This window comes from Tyto alba, unplaced genomic scaffold (assembly GCF_018691265.1).
Source record: "Tyto alba isolate M040663 unplaced genomic scaffold, T.alba_DEE_v4.0 Super-Scaffold_34, whole genome shotgun sequence".
Classification (NCBI taxonomy): domain Eukaryota; kingdom Metazoa; phylum Chordata; class Aves; order Strigiformes; family Tytonidae; genus Tyto; species Tyto alba.
In genome coordinates, this window is record NW_024881309.1 from 1,082,256 (window position 1) to 1,101,869 (window position 19,614).

The window sequence follows — 19,614 nt, forward strand, 5'->3', positions numbered from 1 at the left end:
TGTGCAGTAAGGGAATGGGACTCAGATGTCGGTCAGACATGCTGGAGGATATTCCTTGCCTGTGGTTGTTAGGCTGTATGAAGAAGGGGATAATAATGTCTGTGCCACAGAATGAGGAGTGTAGCAGAGACCAGGAGTGAGCAGGGAAAATCCTCAGAGGAGAGCACAGTCAGTCTCATAACTGACATGTTAAATGATGAAGGTAAGAAGTTTTGCACTGTCTGTGCTGTTTGGGTCCAGAGGCCGGGAGTCCTTGGCTGGTCTAAGGAGCTTTTCTGCAGAGGCCTCTGCATGTGTGACCTTGTCTGGTGTCTCCTTTGGTACTTGGGTACCGAGGTTTATGCCATGAGCAGCCCCTTCTGTGCCAAAAAAACTTGGTAAGTGCTGCTGCTTGTTTCTAGTTCTTCAGCATTAATTCTTACTCAATGCAGCAAGGACTTGCCAAACAGAGTATTGGAAAATTGCTTCCAGGGGCCCGAAATGCAAGTAATCCTCCCCTGCCTTGGGCAGTCATTGTTACTGGTGACACATGCAACTGTCTGATGCTTCCCCACGGAAGCGCACCGACCCTTAGTGAGAGGAGTCCTGGGAAGAGGTTGAAGAATCCTTTGTGGAGCAAGAAGCGATCAATCCATTTATGATTATGTCTATTTATAAAAAGAGATTTAGAGGAGCTTATAACTGAGCTTGCTATTGTTGGCTCTTACCTGAGAATTAAGGAGTTGAAGTCCATGACACAGGAGTGCTCTAGTGAGTTGCTTTCTGAGTTTGTTCAGCCGTTCAGTGCCCTGTGAACGATTTATAATGTTCCATCAGCATTTGTGGAGTGAGGTTGAGTGTAGCAGCAGCTCCAGATTCAGCTATAACATACCTTTTGTAAAGCTTGAGAAGCATCTGCCTGTTCTGGGCTTTCTGGATGCTGTAGCATGTTCATTTCTTAGAGTCTTTAAAATGTGCCCCTTGACTCTCCTGTCCTGTGGTTTGGCGTATGAAGGTGTCTTGGAAATTTTCTTGGTGCTGGCACAGAGCTGGGCATTTCTAGCCCTTTTATTTTTCTTTCCTCATAGATACAAGCTTGTCTAAGTCTGTCTTACACAAGATGCTGTATCTTTTATTTCAAAGAGGCCCAACATGGGGGCTGACCTGCTTCATGCCCTTTAAGGCATTTCACCTTTTGTGCCACTGTAAAGCGAGATAATAGTACTTCCTTTTCAAGGAATGTTTTGAATCTGTGGGTTAAAGTGTGTTGGAGAGCTATGTGGTAATAGTGTGGTGGTTTTTTGTTTCACTAGCAACCGAAACTTGTTCTGAGCATGCATGTCTATATTATTCTTGTCAGGCTATAGCTTGGACTGTAATACTGAGCTGTGCCTGTGCTGAGGTTTTGTTTGATGCTTTCTGCTTTTCTGTCTTCTCTGTTTCACTCTGCCTTTTCTCTTCCTGGTTATTAGCTGAAAAAACGAAAGACATTCTGAGTTTGGACACTAGCCCTCCTCTTCTGACTGTGCCTGATCCTTTCATTCCTCTCCCGTTATCCGACACGCCAGGTAACTGGAACTGAGTTTATGGAGGGGGGCAGAGTCTTGTTGTTTGTTTTGTACTCTTAATCTTCTGGTTCTATTTCTTAGGCACACCTGAGATCCTGGGCCTCAGCCAGTGGTGCTGGGTGCTGACAAACGCTGCTGTGCTCAGTGGTAGTAATGATGTGTAGCACTTTCTGCCAGTGAATCTCTCCGTGGTGATGGGAGCTGTGCTGAGCACACGAGCCCTTAGTTTTCCTGGCAAACCCTGAAACTTTGAAATTGTAGTTTTTATTATTGTTAGTCTTCCTTTCCCGTAAGAGTCAGTGTTTCTTTCACTTCCAAGGTCTATTGCAAATGCATGCTTTGTGTGAAGCACAAGTTAAGATGTAACCTTTTCTGAATTGGCAAAATTTTCTAGTGCAGTTGGTAGCTATTTCCATTTACTTTGCAGTACTACTTGAAAGTCTTTCCTGTGTGCACATTTCTGACTGCAGCAGCCAACACTTTTTAGCACAAGATTATGTAATTGCTTAGGAGTTTATTTGTGAATCAGTGGGATTTGGAATATGGGAATGTTTTTATCCTGGCGTTTCTCTAAGCCCTCTGGTGAATGTGTGTGACAGGTCCCTTCTTGTCCGCTAGCCCCAGAGGACAAGTGCTTGTTACAGCTCTCACCCTTGTCCTTGGCTCAAGCTGTGGATCACTGGTGGTTTGACAGTAGAGGACCCAGGCTTCAAAATGATGTACTTGTAAAGATGGCATCTCTCCATGGAAAGTTAAGCAATTCCGGGGGAAAAAAAAAAAAAAAAAATCTATTTTTTTCCATAACTGTGTGGAACTTGCTTCCTTCTGGTTGATGCTCAAAGAGCACAAGGAGTGTGTTTTGATTCAGAAGGGATTTTACTCATAAATGCTGCAGTTTGAGAAAAGAAGCAGAACTTACAGGCTTTCTCCCCGGTATGAGCTCTAGCCAGGAGCTGACCTGCCCAACTTCAGTTTGAAAAGAACCTACAGGAGACAGATGACTGCATGTTTTTCTTCCCTCTTGCTATTGGAAGTGTTGGTTTGCCTGACTTGAATTCTGTCAGCCCAGACTCCAATTTAGTTCTCTGCCAGCGTGCTCAGCACATGCAGTTGCACACAGAGATGGCTGTTTTCCTTATTGCCTATTGCATTTTGATATAGAACAACACTATGAAGCAGCAGTTGCAGCCTTAACTGGAAGAGCTCAGAAATTCTTTATAGTACAGAAACCACTGCGAAGCAATTGCCTTTCAACCCTGCCCTTGGGTGCAAATAATCAGAGCAGCAGTTGTCTGCAGTTTTTGTGGGGCCAGGTTGCTCATGCCACAAATCTGTCCCTGATGGGCTGTGTATCTTTGCAGGCAGGTGCTAAACCTCCTTTTGCTAATTGCTTTCACTGCATGTGTCTGGTCCTACTGAGTTCAGCGGCTCTCCCTCCATGGGGGCAAAGTGGGGGGCAAGGGCATGGAGGAGACCTGGCTTCATTGGCTTCCTGCAGGTTCCTGCAAAGACATCTCTGAATTCTCCTTTTTATTTTCTAAACTTTTTTTTTTAGCATAAGACTTAAGGCTGGGAGCTCATTAATGTTTTTCAAGGACCAGAGCTACAGACTTATCCTTAGCTTTGAAAACTGAGAGGGGTTGTCTGTGCTTATAAATCCAACAGAAAAGAAAAAAAATCCTGGATTTGGACTCAGGTTTTCAATCTATGTGTGTATCGTGCAGAACAGGGTTGTCTTTGTTCTTCTTTATCTGCATTACCTGTGCAGAACCCATCCCCACAGTAAGCAGAAAGGTCTTGGACGAGAGGGATGTGCTGACTTTCATGTGAAAAGCATTCTTTTAGGTGTGCCCCTTGGGTCAGTAGAGCTGGGATTGACTTTAGTCTCTTAGTATATCAGGATCTGCAGTTGCACGTCTCCAAGCTGCCTTAGTTTTGTGCACAAGCAGCTGAATTTCTTTGAATGCTTGCTAAATATTTGCTTTCTGTTTGGAATATTTTTATTTCTGAGAGAACCTTGACAGTGAATCTCATTGCTTTGAAAACATTTTACGTCTGTCTTTTTATAGACTGAGAGCATGCATAGCCCTTTCAGAATTAAAAGTGTGAGCCTTTACTCCTTGGTTACAAGAGCAGTGTTGTTCAGGAAGGCTTTCAGTACAGGCATAAGTGAGGCTTTGATTTGGTATTTTCCCTATTTGTCATACAGAGCCAGTATTGTCGGCTTTCTGTGCTCTAAACCTGTAACAGCTGAGGGTCTGGCTGAGAGCTCAGCTGCTTTTTTTTTTTTTTTTTTTTTGCTTAAGCCACAAACTTGCTCCCTTTGCCAGCACCTGAGGGTGCAGGTGGCATCACTTGAATGTTGGCTGGAGACCTCCTTGGGCATTCCCACCTTTCCTCTGTATGCTCAGAAGGACAGATGAGCCTTTCTAGCACAGATTCCTGAGAAACAAGTAAATGATGCTGAACACATAACAAAGAGCCATAAGGTGCATCCCCAGACAGCCCGTTCAAATGGAGGAGTGTGCTGCTGTGGAGCTACAACAGATGTGGCTTTAGGTGTGACTGCCGGTGTGTGGGTTCAGTGGGGTCACACTTGTGGTTCTGTCATCCGTTAAATCTGTACAATAAAGACAAACCTTGGACAGCAGGTTCCAGAAGACTGTCCTCTTTGTGTGGATCACGGTGCTGGAGATGCTTTATATCTTGGAGGAGGTTGGTTGTCATTTGTTGTGGGCAACAAGCTTCTCAGTAAGTGCTTCGAGAGAAGAGGTAACGTAGCACCCTAGAGAAGGCAGGAATACCAGCTCTGGACAATAATCAAGTGGAAGTAGAATGGTTTCCAGTATCTTCCTCCTTCTCCACTGTGTAATGGCTGCAATTCTTAATGGAATTGTAACTGGTAAGAGAAGCTGGCAAGTGGGATGTAAAAATATGACAAAACATCTGTTAAAATAAGGGAGAATTAAATATTCATGCTGAAAACATTTTTCCTTGTGCATGTGCAGGAAAGTGAGCCAAGTTCTTTTTAATAAGCTTATTGCAGGCTTCACTGCTGATTAATCATAATGGAATATTTGATCAGAATGGTAATTGTTTTGCTGCGTGTGGCTACTTAATGTCCATCAGTATGAATTCAGCTTGTTTGAGGCTAAATTTTGCACAAGGTATTTTGAAGACCTGAAATTAAACTGATTTATGAAGCTTCAAGACAGATCTTTCCCTTTGTCATTGAGGCTTTGCTCTGTAAACAGTCCCAAATCCAGGGTTTTTAAACCTGCTTTGGCAGAAGTATTTAATGAGAGGTTTGACCCAGGGCATGTGAATATTTCTGCTTTAGCCCGTGCTCCTTATTAACTGCTGAAATTGAAATGCTTAAGTGCTGTCTTAACATAGTTACCTGTACTCTTCAGACATCTGTTAGTGTCAGGAAAGGTTTTAGATATATCCTCTTAATTCTAGAAACATCTACTTAGATAAACAAGTTTGAGTAAGTGAAAAGTGCACCTAGTGAAATGCCCTCTAAGATACTGCCAAAAATATTCCTTTCCCATTGTTTGAGGGTTGGTCTGTTTGAGGTGGGAGGGGGGGTGTCTCCTCCTTGCTCCAGTTCCAGATAAATCTTGTTCTCTCAGGTACCCTGTGCTCTCCGTAGCCCTGGCTTATTCTTCTCTCTCTGCAGAAGATGAGGTGATGGGTGAGAGAGATGAGGTGGTGGGTGTGGATCCTTGGCAGCTGAGCAAGCACAGAGTTGTGGAGCAGCAGCACTGAGGTGTGAGAGCTGAGAAGAGGCAGCTCTGCTCCTCCCTGTTCCTGGACGGAGGGCAAACTCCCCCGTGCTGCAGTTTGCACCGCACGGATTCGCATGCGGGCTGAGTCCCTGTGTGTGCAGGGTGCTGGTGGCCTCTCTGCATCAGTACTGAGTACAGCACTGCACAATGAGTCCATCTTTTTTACCCTCTTTCGAAGGAGAATGGATCGTTCTTTGTGGATTTACACAACCATTTACTCCCTGCAATAATTCAGCATCTTAGCTGCAGCTGGGAGACAAATGTCTCTTTAGTGTGGTTAGTTATTTGTTTGAAGAACAGCAACACCAAGTGGCCTCTGTGACATTGTCTTGCCCATAAGAGAGAGATAAGAGGAATTCCATGCCTGGCACAGCTAACTAAACATGCAAACATAGCTGGGGAAGGAAACACAGGCCCTGGAAAGCATGCCTGTGCCATCTGGGCACACATTGCATTCTCATTTTTGATGAAAAGGCAAACGGCATTGCTTATTAAAGAGTCATTGTTATGTTGGAGTTCTCCAAAGCTTTTTAAACAGCACTTTAAGGATGATTTTTGCCTTTTTATTTCCTTCAAATGCTTACGGACTTGTGTGTTTTTATGTTAGCCTGAGAGGATGCTTATCAAAGCTAAGGAAGTAGATATCATGCAGTGTAATTCAACACAAAACATGTCCATGCCCTTGGCCTCTTTCTAGGTCTATCAGAAACGTGTGGCCCTGATAACCATTCTTGCTCAAAACATAACTGGCTTCAAAAATAGGAGTTTAAAGCAAAACTGGATTTTTCTCATTGTGTTCTAATGTATAGCCTGCAGGAACTGGGTTTCCACACTTTCTCTGCAGGGTGCTAAAGCAGCATTGCAAGCTAGAGGTGAGTTGCAGGCTATTGCAATGTTTGAAGAACTGGAAATGGGAAGAAATCATGAAGCATTGAGATCAGATTGCTGAAGCTGGCGATTTCCAGCACCTGGAAACATGAGCTAGGACTCAAACCATTGGCATCCTTCTCAAAACACCCAAGTTCAGCTGCTTTAATGGGGCCACTATTACTAATGTAGGAGGACTCTTAATTTTTGGCACAAAATAGTTGATGAAATATTTTTTAATCAGCATAACTCTCTCTACCCCAGGCCCATAAATTCTGAGAAGATAACTGTATGTCCACCTGTGTCAGTGTATTTATAACAACTGTAAAAGAAAAATTATGTTTCTAATGAGAACTTAAATTTGTACCGAGGTGACACATTGAGATAAAGTAATTGTGGACATGCACAAACACTTACGGATGTGTACTAATGATTTGAGTTTACATTTTGAGTTGGGGAAATGCAGAAGGGGAACTTGTCTAGTAACTTGATTGATTGCTGTATTATTAACTGAGAGTGTACCATATGGTGTTTTGATGATTTGAAGACACCAAGCCAATGGACCACTGGAATCCCAACTACATGAGTATGAATAGTATCTAGTGTTGTTTCTGTCTGGGTTTTTGGTTTGATCTGAAGGGGTATTATTTTACAGATATTTGAGGTCTTGAAAATTAAACTAAAATTGTATGATTTTGATCTTTTAAGAAGCCACTGTTAAATGCTGTCCTACTATTCTCAGTGGTGTTTATGAAGTTATGTGTCTGTGTATTTAAAGCACGCCAATTGCCTTTTTTTTTTTTTCCCTTCTCTTTCTATTTGTGCTATAGAAGAAACAGTTCAACTTCACAGAAATGCATTAGGAAAATTAAAGTCCAGTGCCTTCCCTTGATTAGTCAAAGTCCTCTGTTGCTGAATAATGTGCAGGGCTTCCTTTAATCTTTAATACTTGATTAATCAATAGGCAGAAATTTTCCCGAGTGACTAATCTGTATCTACCTTGGTAATTTGCCCTCCCACTCACTGCACAGTTGACTTGGCAGGATTTTTACAACCTTGTCTTTCTTTCTCAGTTGACATCCGAAGAAAAGATCTCTGCTGTGTGCTCTATTGAATTGTCTTTCTTTTTGCTATTCCTCCGCGGTACACGAGTGAGTAACATCCTTACTGTGTGCAGTGCCTGGCTGGTGGACTCCTTTGGCTTTGAGATGTTGCATTTTAATCGCTCAGCGTGTTACCAGTTTGACAGATTTTTGCCCCCTGTTTCCTTTTTAACTTGCAAGTTTCTCAGGAATCTTTACTATTTCTAATGGCCTGCTCTAACTAAAAAAACATTTTGCCTCCCTCGTCTCTTGATTTATATTTTTTTCATAACTAGTTCTTCTTAAAATGCTTTCTACATATCCTTTGTTGCTTAATGGGTATATTGCCAAGGATAAATGCAGCATGCCAACTTACAGTCTTTGGCAGTGGTGATGTTGCAGATGCAAAGTCTGTGCAAATTGACTAATTGTGAATCTCAAAAATCAGATTTGTGCATGTGTTAGAAAAGAAGGGGTTTGAAGAAAAAGGTCAAAATTTTCTCACTGGATTGTCTAAAGCTGTGCTGCTCAACCTACGCATGGGGTTTGAACTTGCTTTCTTGTCCCATGATATAAATCCATAGTTGATTCTGCTGATGCTAGATGGCATTACTTCCATGTTGGCACAAATCAGAGGAAAGGCTCTTGTTTTCATTCCCGGAGGAAGTGATTTGGTTTTCCAGTCTCTGAAGCTACCAACATCTGCCATTTGGGGATGCCTCTGAGAGCTGTTAGCTGTTGTAAGCTCTTACTTTGCTTTTTCTGCAGTGTGTTTTGCTTACTCTGTCTATGATAGGAAGCAATCAGTAATTTCTTATTGTGAGGAACTGGGAATTTAGGAATAATATAACTGGGCCTAAGATCTGGAAAGCATTTATAGGGCACTTTTTAATCCCCCCTGCATGTTCTTAAGCTTAGACACCTTCTTAAGACGTGCTAATGAATCTTGCTTACTCAGCCAGCATCCTTACTAGCTGATGCAAAGCCATAGCAAACCTACTGCCATCCTGTCAGAACTGAGAATGGGCAAAGTAGAAAACCCAATGGAAAATAAAATACCAGTGGTCAGGTCAGTCCTGAACCTGAATCAAGCTTACTTCTCCTGTGACCTGGAAAACATGTGGCAGTTTTTCTGTAGGCTGTTTGGGGAAGAGGATGTCTCCAAGAGGCAACCTCGTGTGGGAGCACAGTTATCGATTAAAACACACATTGCCCAGCTGGAGATTGATAAAAGCCCTTTCTGAGAGCCCTTCAGGAGCTGTATGATATCAAATATATTTGCACTGGGTTACATTTTCTTAACCTTGTTTTATCCTTGTGCTTGTTCATATGTCAACATATGAATAATCTGTATGTGTCTATTGGATTTGAGGCAGAAGGACCTCTGATACTATAAAATTTTGAATTTAACTGCATGGTGACTGATACAGAATGTGTTTTGTTCTGTCACACTCCAGTATGAGGGCTATACATGCATAGAAGTAGTTGCAACAGGCCCTGAAACGGCAGCCTAGAAGAAGTTTCTATTCATTTGTTGATCTCTTGTTCCATTGCTGTTTGCATAGCAGATCTTCTTTGTCATCATGACCACTTCTAAAATGCAGCTTGTGATTGTATGGCTGCATGCCTGGAGAGTCACGAGAAACTGGTGCTGCAGTGGCAAAACATCTCTCTTGGTTTTCCTGCAGTAGATCTTTGCTAAGGGGATGGCAGATGGGAGAGGGTGCTCGAGAGAAGTCCATACCTGAGGCAGTAGCCTTCATTTCTTTCTGCAAATGGCAGATACGTGCTGCATGTAGTTTGCTTTATTGGTGGAGTCTGTTCTGCAATTGATGATCACTCCCTGTTTGTGTGACCTGGAACTGTTGGTTTTGTACAGCTAACAAAAATGAGGCTAGTTATCCCAGTTTATCCTTCTCTTGCACTGCTATATTTCTTACTCATTCAAATTACTTAGTAGTGCTGGCTTCATTTGCGGGTAAAACAGCTTTTCTCTTGGAAATTAAAATTAAACTTCTGTTAGAGAATTTCCTTGGTAGCAGGACCTGAAGTGCATTTCAGTATCATGAGAGTACCTGTTTTTTCTTTCTAGGTCTGCATATAGCTAAAGTGCAGCTGCCTAATGTTCATGCACAGGGTTACAGTCTAGTGTGCAGAAGATAACCTCCTTGAGTTACTGCTTTGATCACTGGACCTGTGGTGAAGCAGAGACTTAAGAGCTGGGTTTATTTGCCACTGCAAAGGCATGTAGTGTTCTTGGACTTGAATGTCTGATGTGGATTCAGAAAAACTTACTTTAGCACACTTGCATTTTTTAAGTTTGGTGTGCTAAAGGGAAGAAAGCTAACTCATAGAGAAGATACTCCAGCAGAACTGTGGATTGCACTGGGCCTTCACTAACTTTTCCTTTGCTCCTAGTTGAACGTGCATTTCCCACCGCTTAAAGCAACTACTGTTCCTTTATCTTTTATTCCTACAGGTTAGTACAAGATGCAATGCAAAACAGAACCCAGGGAAATGAACTGTTAGGCCTCAAAATAGAATGAGGCATCTGATTTTTGTTACTTTTGGTATCTCCTTTCCCATTCATCCTGACACCTTCTTGTTTTTGTTGAACTTCTTAGCCTCACTCCAAGGAATAAAGCTCCTTTTAATCATGCCCTAAGAGATGCAGTGTCTATCTGTAACAGCATTGACGGAACCGCACCAACAATGAAGGAAACAAGAAAGGAGATCTCATGAGACAAGTAACAAAATAAGACTTAAGAACCACTGACAGTCTAAAGCTTTGTATCAAACCAGTTGAGCCCAGGGGGCAGGAAGGAAAACTAACATGTAGGGAGAAGAACACCATGTTTGTTCTTGTAATTTCTGTGTGTTTAAAAAGTGTGGCTGAGCTCAGTAGGCACCTTTCTAGTACCTGACCAAGAGGCAGTTCCACTGTGTTAAATGGCAAATCTGCAGTACTGAAAAAGGAGGAAACTGGAGAGGTAAGGTTGAAGGAGGGAGACTTTAAGGAGTAAGACACCTGGAAACGGGATCATAAAAGGGTTGATTACTGTATATAGGGCTTTGAAGATACTGGTTGATAGAAGTGCCTTGAGAAGAGCTGGGCATTGGCAGACAGGCCTTCTGCAAGAGTCTGCTTTGAAAGGAGTATCTTGGGCCTGAATCTCTAAAATGTGAATTCATTCACAGTGTACATATGTGTCACTCCATAGCTTACAAACTTCACATCTCCTAGTAGGAGCCAAACCCAGTCTGAAACTGCCCAACCCTGAGACAATCCATAATTTCTCCCACAGTTGTCCTGTGCCTTGCCATCTGGATTAATTGATTTAAAATGCTGTTTAAGTCAGCTGTGCTCTGGGTGGATACCTGTCATCTTACCGCTTCCCTCCTGGGAAAAGGAATTGAGCATATGTTCCCTGTTGTCTTGTCTCCAAGTTCCTCTCGTGTGTTGTGTTGTATTTTCCCTACACGCTGTAATCAATTCCATCCTTACCACCCTTTTTTGTAGCATCAACTCCTCTTTTTGTTGCTAGTCCCCTGCTCCCAGCCTCTTCATTTATCCAAGGAGAAAGCCCCTCTGTGCAGCTGCAAAGCCAAGGATGATAACTGAAGCTGGGGTACATTTTATTTGGCAAAACTGACCTTTAAACCAGTATTTCTTATAGAGGTGGGAAAGTTTTGAGTACATTCAAGGCTGCTGTTCCCATCAGGTTTTTCCTTTCAGTTGATCTTCTTCAGGCCTTTAATGGTGTAACAGCTGCCTCGGGTTGCTTTTTAGGTTTCCTTGCCCTCCTGGTTGCTTTAATGTGTTGGCTTGTGAAATTTTTCACAAGGGAGTAGAATTTGTCCTGCTTTGAATAAGTAGTTCCAAAGGCACTAGACTATTTTATTATTTATATAGGGCAATAAAAAAGATCGATATTATTACCGTGGATGTAACAATGCAAGTTAAGCTTTTCTTCAGCTTTCTCAGTGTGGTAAGTCTTTATACATATACTAGCAATATTCTAGAGCCTGTGATTTTGTGCAGTTATGAGCACGTTTTCTTTAGATAATAAATAACACCAGCCTTTGAACTCGAAACATGAAACATAGATGTGAAAATTTTGTAAAGCTATATCTGTGGCAGTGCCACATTTCATTCTAATGTTAGATTATAAATGCAGTCATTCCAACAAGTTGAAATGGTCAGATCTGTCAGGGTGGAGCAAATTTTATCAGTGCTTTTCTACCGAAGGTGATTACTTCTAGCAAATCCTGAAAATGTTCTTTATCATCTTGTTCTGTGAGGAAACCCTTGTGAAAGCTAAATAAGCTCATTACTGAAAACCTGGTTAGTATGACTGTGAAATCACTCATCCACCAGATTAATAATTGAGATTAACTTTTTGCCCCGGCTATCTAAATTTCTTTCTGTGAAGGATAATGGGAACCACAGGAGTTGTCCTGCTGAGAATGACATGTCTGATTTAAAACCTGATATTTGAAATAATTAATTGGTAACTAGACAGCTGTTTAACCCAAGGGCAAGTTCTGATGTCTGGCACTGTAGTGTCTCAGTGATTTCTGGTTTCACTTAAGCTTTTAAGGGCTGCAAGTATTCCATTCTTGAGCAAACAAATAGGTGTTGTATACCTAGCTCTAGCATCTTGAGCTTTTGATGATCTCTTTCATTTATTCTCATTATACAAAGACTAACAGAGACCTCCTCAGCATAGGAAGGTGAGAGGAAAGATTGCAGGGTGGGGTTTTTTGTTGTTTGTTTGTTTTGTTGTTTTTTATTTGATTTTTCAGTGTGTCATGTTAAGCTTTTGTACTTTATCTAGGAGTGAAAGAATTGCATGCAATTTTACAGTGGCTCCTTAGGGAGAGCAACACACAGTGGGTGAGGATGTCCTCAGCTGTCTTAGATGACTCTGGCCAGCTGGTGAATAGCTGCCCTCTAATATCTCCGATAGTGTTATTTGCACACAAAATTGTGCACATGCTCTTCTGAGAGTGAGACACTGGATTGAGCCACTGAAATGAGCACTTGATTAATGTTGTCTTTCTTGTATTATTTTTTTTTTGCCTTTTTCTGTTGCCTGCCTTCCTCTTTTTCCCGCTTAACCCAGAAAAACTGATTGAGGGACTCAAATCTCCTGAGACTGCGCTTCTGCTCCCTGATATCCTGCCTCTCGCTGACCCCTTCGGTAGCACATCAGACGCTGTGAATGGTAAAGATACACTCAGGGTGCCCCCTCCCCTCCCTCATACACCGCATGTCTCTTCCCGCATGGTAACTCTGCATGTTTACCCCCACTGGGCTCTCAAAACAGCCGCTGATGTTGGTGAAATGCGGAGGAGTAGGAAGGTATGGATTATGCTGAGGCAGATCTGCCCTTTCTCCATGAGACTAGCATCGGAACAGCGAAGACTTGGTATTTGCATTTAAAATCTAGGCTTGCTGATTTGGCGTAATAACCTGGCATGGTTGTGCCTTGTGTATTCTTCTGGTCTTGGTAGAAGAAAGTTAATTGTTGACTGAAGGAGAAGGTGCAAAAAAAAATCCCTCCATTTCTGCTAAAGACTTTGTGTGTAACCATGGCCCAGGCACTGAGCCTGTCTGACTCTATCGCCCCGCAGCAGAATGAGGGGGACAGTGCTGCCTTTGACCCGGGGCATATGCTGAGAATAAATGTGCTAGGCTGCCACGAGCCCAGATGCAACAGGCTCCAGGCAGTATAAAAATTTCGGAGTGTTGCAGAATCATATTTTGATCTATTTGCCAAATGTACAAAAGACTAATAATTGCAGGCTGCAGTTAGTTGCAATCAGATGCTTTTGTGGGTTTGGGTCCCAGCCAGGGCCCCCTGGCTAGCTGGTTGCAACTGTGTAGCTTTGAATAGAAAGTTAGGAAATGAGTCACCTTAATAGTAAGACTTGTTCTTGCTTTTGCAATTTCTGGCAGTTGTCTGAATGCTCTTACATAATGATCCTGCAAATCAGACACACGCACTGCTCTGCAAACAAAAATATTCATTAATCTGACCAATTACACCATTTCGGGTCCTAGCACTTGAGTGCATCCTTGTTCTCTAATTTAACTTATTGGTCACTACCTTGATGTTGGTCCTTGAGGAAGACACACAGACAAGCATTACACCTGGCTGGTACAGCTGTCTCTCCCTCTTATTTTTATGTTTTCTATAAAAAAAAAAAAATCTATCCAGCCTTTGTAACATCTCCTTTTGTGTGCACATAAAGGACATCAGCATTAGATGATACTGGGGGCTGGTGTTTTCAATAAGATGTTGAGTTCCAAAACTTCCATGTCTCTGTAGGGTCTGCAATCTTTGGTCCACTTGGCACTCAAAGTGACAAAAAAAAATCCCGTGTCTTGGGTTTTTACAGATTTAACTGGGAATATGCTAAGGGCTTCACAATAGGTGTTTCAATGATCTGTTGCTTCTAATGCAAGGGGACTCCTTAAAGGTCAGTGTTTTTCTTTTGCTGGAAACGGATCTTGCAAAAGCTTGTAGATATTCACCCAGGCTTTCTGCTTAGCTGCAGGGCAGGCATTATTAACCTCCCATTCCACCCTCTGGATATTTCAAATTGGCCTTGCACAAATCAAAAAAAAATTTAAAAATCCCCCAAAACAAACCCTCAAACCCAACAAATGCTAATGTGTTACAGTCTTCCCTTCTGATTAAATTAATATTGGTCTAATTTCATTCTCCTATTGCTGCCAGTGTAGCTGACACGTATTAAAGGGTCACTGAAGGATTCAGACAACTGCTGCCTTAGTTCCTATTTATGCTGTGTCTTGCAAACTAACCTCTGGCTTCTTCTCTGCTCTGGTATTTTGCACATTTGGAAAGGAAAACCTGATGTAGCTGTTGAGAGTCTCATACCGGGCCTCGAGGCTCCGCTGCCCCAGCGCCTTGTGTCCCAGACCGAGTCGGTTGCCTCCAACAGAACAGGTTGGTGAGGCAGGAGGGTGCTGGGGGGGATTGTACCCGTGTGGGCTGTGGAAATCGGAGAGCACTGCTTGCTTGAGCATAAGCATCTCTGCTGCCTTTCCCACCAGTGCAGACCGGGCTTGCTTGTGTGCCTTGTCAGTGGTTGCTGCATGTCTCCTCGTGAAGAACACTGCTGTATTCCTTCAGCCCAGCGTTACAGATCTGTAGGTGTCAGAGTATTGCTCTGAGGAAGTGCTTTTGAAATCTGGAGCAGTCACTGATTTTTTTTTTTTTTTTTTTTTTTTTTTTTTCCTGTCTGTTCTGTTGGGGCGTGGTAATAAGCGATTCATGTCCCTTCCTTACTGTGGAGGCTTTGATCTGGCCGCTTGTGCTGCAGATGGACTCGACATCTTTTCAGAGCTCTCTTGTGAAATAGCCAGTGCACTGAGTTTTGCCAGAGAGTCCTTGCAGCTTTCTTTCCTTCTTCATGCTCCCTTTTACTCCCCCTACTTTAAGCTGTCACTTGTGTGGAATTTCATTGTTAAATACTCAGCTTTAGAGGGCATTTAGCCCTGGAGGATGTGTTATATGTTGTTCAAGGAGATGGGAATCCCTCTGCTGTCAGTGCAGAGCAGTAAGAAATGTTTTCCATCACAAAAAATGGTAGCTTTTGTGCTGGCTTTGCATCAAATCTCTGTACACTAAGCGGGCGGGAACAGGAATGTGAAAATATGAGCTTAACAGTGTTTGTGTCCTGTTTAATGCTACCTTGCGGCCTTGGGATGTAACCTGGATTCAGACTCTCTCACTGGGGAAGACTCTCTGCTTGACTGTTCTCTGCTTTCTAACCCTGCTGCTGACCTCTTGGATGAGTTTGCTCCTGTAGCTTTTGCAGCTCAGCCTCACAAAGGTAAACTGTCCCTTTGTCTCTAACACTTTCTTAGGCCTTGGACATGGTCTTTAGCTTTTGTGAAGTGAAGCCGTTACTGTTTACACAAGCAGCTGCTCTGACCTGTGTTCTGGTGGTGGTTTTTGTTTTTATCCCAAGCCATTGTTTTGTTTTCTTCCCAAGCTGGTGAAACCTGGAAGGTACATTGAAGTACAAAGAGAAGAATATAGATACAAGGGTTCAGCTTCACTGTAAAGACAAGATTTGTCAAGACAGGTGACGTCTTCCATGAAACAGGGATAGAGCAGAAGGGATACAGTAGGCTTAAAGGGTAGGCTTTTTTATGCAACCCTTCTTGAGGTTTCTAAGTGAATGCACTCTGGTTTTGCTTTTTGCACATGGGATTTAAGACCTGCTTTTATGCTGCATTATTAATTCTGGAAAGGAGCCTGAAAATCATCTATACTGGTGTTACAGGTTTTTGAAATTAAAGGAATTTTTTTTTGTTGTTAGAATTAGTGTCAGAGGCATGTGAGTGAGCTCTTTTAGATCTAGAGAATGTTTTCCTGTTTGGAGGTTATCATGAGAAGGATCTTGAGACAAACTGCAGTGTCACAGCAAATATGAATGAAAGTCTAAGTGCAATATCCAGCTGAAAAATGGAGCTGTTTCATAGTAACACAAAAAAAAGCAGAGCTGAAGAAGAGAAGCAGACCATGTGTGGTCCTAGGAGCTGCAGATCAGCCCTTGCAGTACACCAGTGTTTGAACCTGAGAGAAATTGTGGAAATACTGTACAGTGATCAGAATTCTGTTCTTTCCACTAACAAGGAAGAGTAGTGGACCCTGGGAAGCCGGCTCCTAACTCAGATGGCTTTTTTTTCCCTCAAGCTGCAGAGCATTGAGCTGAAGTCTGGGCGCTCCCCATGCAGTGTGGCTGGAGCAGTGGCACTGGAGTAGTTTGAAGAGCTGGCGTGTGACTTGCACAATGAACATTTTCTGCTCTGTTCTGGCACATCCCTGCTATGGGCTAAAGCAGGTGTGAGCAGTGCATGTGCCCCTTGGGGACAGTGCCAGGTGTTTGCGGATGACGCTCACATAACCCAAGGTTGTAGTGAATATTGGGTTGTACACATCCACTCGGGTTTGAGGGAAGACCAGGACTTCTGTGCTATTTATTGCCTTGAAAAGAGAGGCCCAGAGCAGAAATGCTAACTACCGGGTGCCCCTTGATGATGAATTTTGCTTAGCTCGTTTGGTAAGTATCCCTATAGCAACCGAAAATGATCTGTCCTCAGAGGAGTCACTGTAGAAACAGTCTGTAATCAATTTTTACACTTGATGGCACTTCAGAACGAGTTTGTGTTTTTCATAGAGCTTTTGGGTTTAAACAAGCAGTTGTTCTAATTGCTCATTGCTATAATACGCTTCCATGCCACTTTATTTTGAGTAAATGGCTTGAAATGTATGTCGAGCAGTTATTACTCCATGTTTGAAACACAGCAAAGCCAAAACATTGTTGGTGTGACTTAATGAGAAAAAGAATTAACAGACTCCTGCATGACTTCTCCCAGGCTGCCCTGCTGTTCCCTCTGGGATGAGAAAGGCTCACATTGATGAGGAAAACGAGTCTTCTGTTAGCTGAGCGGGGAGGACAAAATATTAATCTTCCAAAACTCATTTGTGGCATCTTTTCAAACCCTGCTTTTATACCTCTGGGTGTGGTCGTTAACTGTACATCTGTCTCAATCTTTTTTTTTTTGTTTTGTTTATCCAGTCTTGGCTTTGGTGATGCAAAGCTCCTATGGGGCAGATGCTGCTGTCCATGGGTATAATCAGGTTGTGGAACTGGAGCACTGCAAGTTGTCGGTGGGACCAGGAGGACTTGACAGAGCAGCCATGGTCTGGGCATGGACTGGTGCTCCAACCATGCCGTAGCACCCTTTCCTTTACTAAGCTGTTTTCTGGCCTCTGAATAAGGAAGCCTTCTGGATTCCTTCATTTGCATTTGCTGAATACAGCACCAAGCTGCATGTATGTGAGGGGAGACTTTTTCTGCTTATGGTGATATATAGTCACCGAGGTGAGCTCAAGCACTTTCAAAGGAGTTTTGCCCAAATACAAACACTTGCTGACCTTTCCCTCTCCTTAGGAAAGATGCTCCATAACTGAGCAGTGCTTCTTTAGTAGCTTCTTGTACATCAAGCTCCAGAGCTATGAGCAATTGTATGTATAAATGAAGTGGAAATAGGATGCTTGCAAAGCAAGGTGGGTTGAGAGAAGCCACAAATAAATAACTCCAGAGACAGAGTGATGACAAGATGAGACTTACCGTTAAGATGAAATGTCTTTGTGGTTTTGACACTTTATGGGCTAGTCTTCTATAAAACGGGTGGGTTTTTTTTTTTTTCTGGGCCTGATCCTCCAGAGGACAGTGTATTTCCACAAGTGGTTTCTTGCATAATCTTGCCCAAAACCTTGTTAGTGTGTGTGTCAGCTTTAGGTAAAGAGCTTTTATTCTTGATCAGAGTCAAACAGGAATGTTTCCTGCTCCTTGGAAACCGCTAACTTGTACGTGTCCTTGCTAGGTTTCAGAAATATTTCATGTAGTAATTGAGGACCAGATTTTGGAAGGTATTTTAGGGGTCTGAAGTAACAAGTAGTGATGCACAGTGAGTGTGTAACAGTCCCTAAGGTATGTAATTCCCTGATAAGGCAGATAAATGTCTCATCTTCTGTGGAGATGTTGAAAATGCCTCCCACCAAGTGTCTCACTGCAGCTGACGTGGTTTGAAATCAATGGAATTATGTCCCAGAACTGCTTTAGGGGCCTTTAAAAAATTCTCTCTCGGTATGTAGTTACATCTTCAGGGATTTAAACTCCTTAGAAATCTGACTTCATATTGCACTTACTGTTTTATCACTGTAGGTGAAAGCTCAGGGGTTTTGTCTCACGTAGATGACTGGAATTTCTTCTGTGTTTTTTTTTTTTTTTCCCAGCCCTTTTCTTCTCCCTGTGCATGAGAGCTGGTAACCAGAGAGCCAGATTGCACTCTCAAGCTGTACTAATATCTGACAGCCACTGGATGATGACAAAGAATGCCTTCAATCCTTGGGAGCTTAAGCTCCAGGACTTTACCACAGCTTTGAACTGTGTCAATTGTGTTAAGCCTTCGAATTGGCCAAATTTTATTTTGGTTCTCATAACTTGGCTTGTTTTTTGTTTTGTTTTGTGCTATTCCTCTCCACTTTTGTATTTAATTGGCTCTCTTGCTTCTTACCTTCTTTAGCAAAGACTTACCAACTTTATTTCAACTTTTAAATGAAACTCCTGCTTCTAAACCCTGTCTATGAAAACATAAAGAAATTCTAACACTTTTTAGCAATTCTAACCAGCCTTCTCTGCTATCTTTGCTTCTTTACCTCTGTTTCTCCTTTATGCTGCAGAAGATACTAACCTGATATCAGGCTTTGATGCTCCTGAGGGCTCTGAAAAAGTGACAGAAGATGAGTTTGACCCAATTCCAGTGTTGATATCCAAAAATTCACAAGGTAAGCCAGGATTTGGGGTGAAAAAGGGAAAGAAAAAAGGAGAAGTTCTGGGGCAGTGGTGCTGCAGCCCACGTGAAGTAGTTCGAACTGTAAACTGTAAGATATTGTCGCTGTAGTATCTAGTGAGCTTAGCCTTTTTCTGATTTACATTGGCCTTGAAATTTCTCTCGATTCTCTTTGTGAGAAGATTGCATGTCCAGAAAGGTAAGAGACATGCAATCATCTTTAGGTCCCATGAAGTCATTTCTACCAGTCTGCGAGACAGGGCACCTAAGTACTGCTGTGGCTAAAGTGCAGTGGAGAATTGTGTTCTCCTCTGCTTTTATTTACTGTTCAAGCCAATGGAAGGACATCCTTTGACTTTTAAGTGAACTTGGCATGAGGCGCAAGAGAGGAAGATGATGATAATCCATTATAACTCTGAAACTCCTGCTGAAAGTGAGGGTTTTTTCCACTTCTGCCTGATGTCTTTCAAAGGTGCTTGTGGGAACTGACTGAGAAGTTTGGTAGATGGTACCCACCTCCTTTGAAGAGCTTTGAGCAGGCAGTCCTTAGGACAGACTGGAAAGTTTGTTTTCCAGCATTCCTGTCACCTGGATCACATTAATGTGATCTTTGCAAACAGCTTCAGCCTTATGCAGGGTTAAGTATAAGAAGCAGTGCTGTTTCCTTAAAAGAAATAAAAGCACTGCATTTTGTAGCTCTTGTAGGGACAGAAGTAGGCAGTGTTTTTGCAGTGTGCTCAGTCAAATAGCTCTTCTCTCTGCAGTCACACCACTGAAAAATTTTGATTACAGTTTTCAGTATGCTAGTGTAAGTTTAAAGACATACTCCAGGGGTCCCTTTTTTTTTTCTGGTTTTTTTTTTTTTTTTTTTTTTTTTAGTTGGATTGTAAAACTTTTTTTACTTCCCTAACTCCTATTTTTGTTAG

General features: G+C 42.4%; 1 protein-coding gene across 7 annotated transcripts in view; it reads left to right on the top strand.

Annotated features, from left to right (window-relative positions):
• Positions 1 to 19,614, top strand: part of AAK1 (AP2 associated kinase 1) — an 80,762-nt gene that overhangs the window by 50,575 nt on the left and 10,573 nt on the right. For 3 of the 7 annotated variants that reach the window (XM_032985120.2, XM_032985121.2, XM_032985124.2), the window contains one exon: positions 1,452 to 1,547. The exons of 1 other annotated variant lie outside the window; for it this stretch is intronic. In XM_032985120.2, the coding sequence (XP_032841011.2) occupies positions 1,452 to 1,547 (96 nt within the window). Of the gene's footprint in view, positions 1 to 1,451; positions 1,548 to 12,413; positions 12,516 to 14,162; positions 14,265 to 15,042; positions 15,154 to 18,578; positions 18,684 to 19,614 lie in introns of all 7 variants that reach the window. 3 more of the 7 variants (XM_032985125.2, XM_032985127.2, XM_032985126.2) reach the window with 2 other exon arrangements.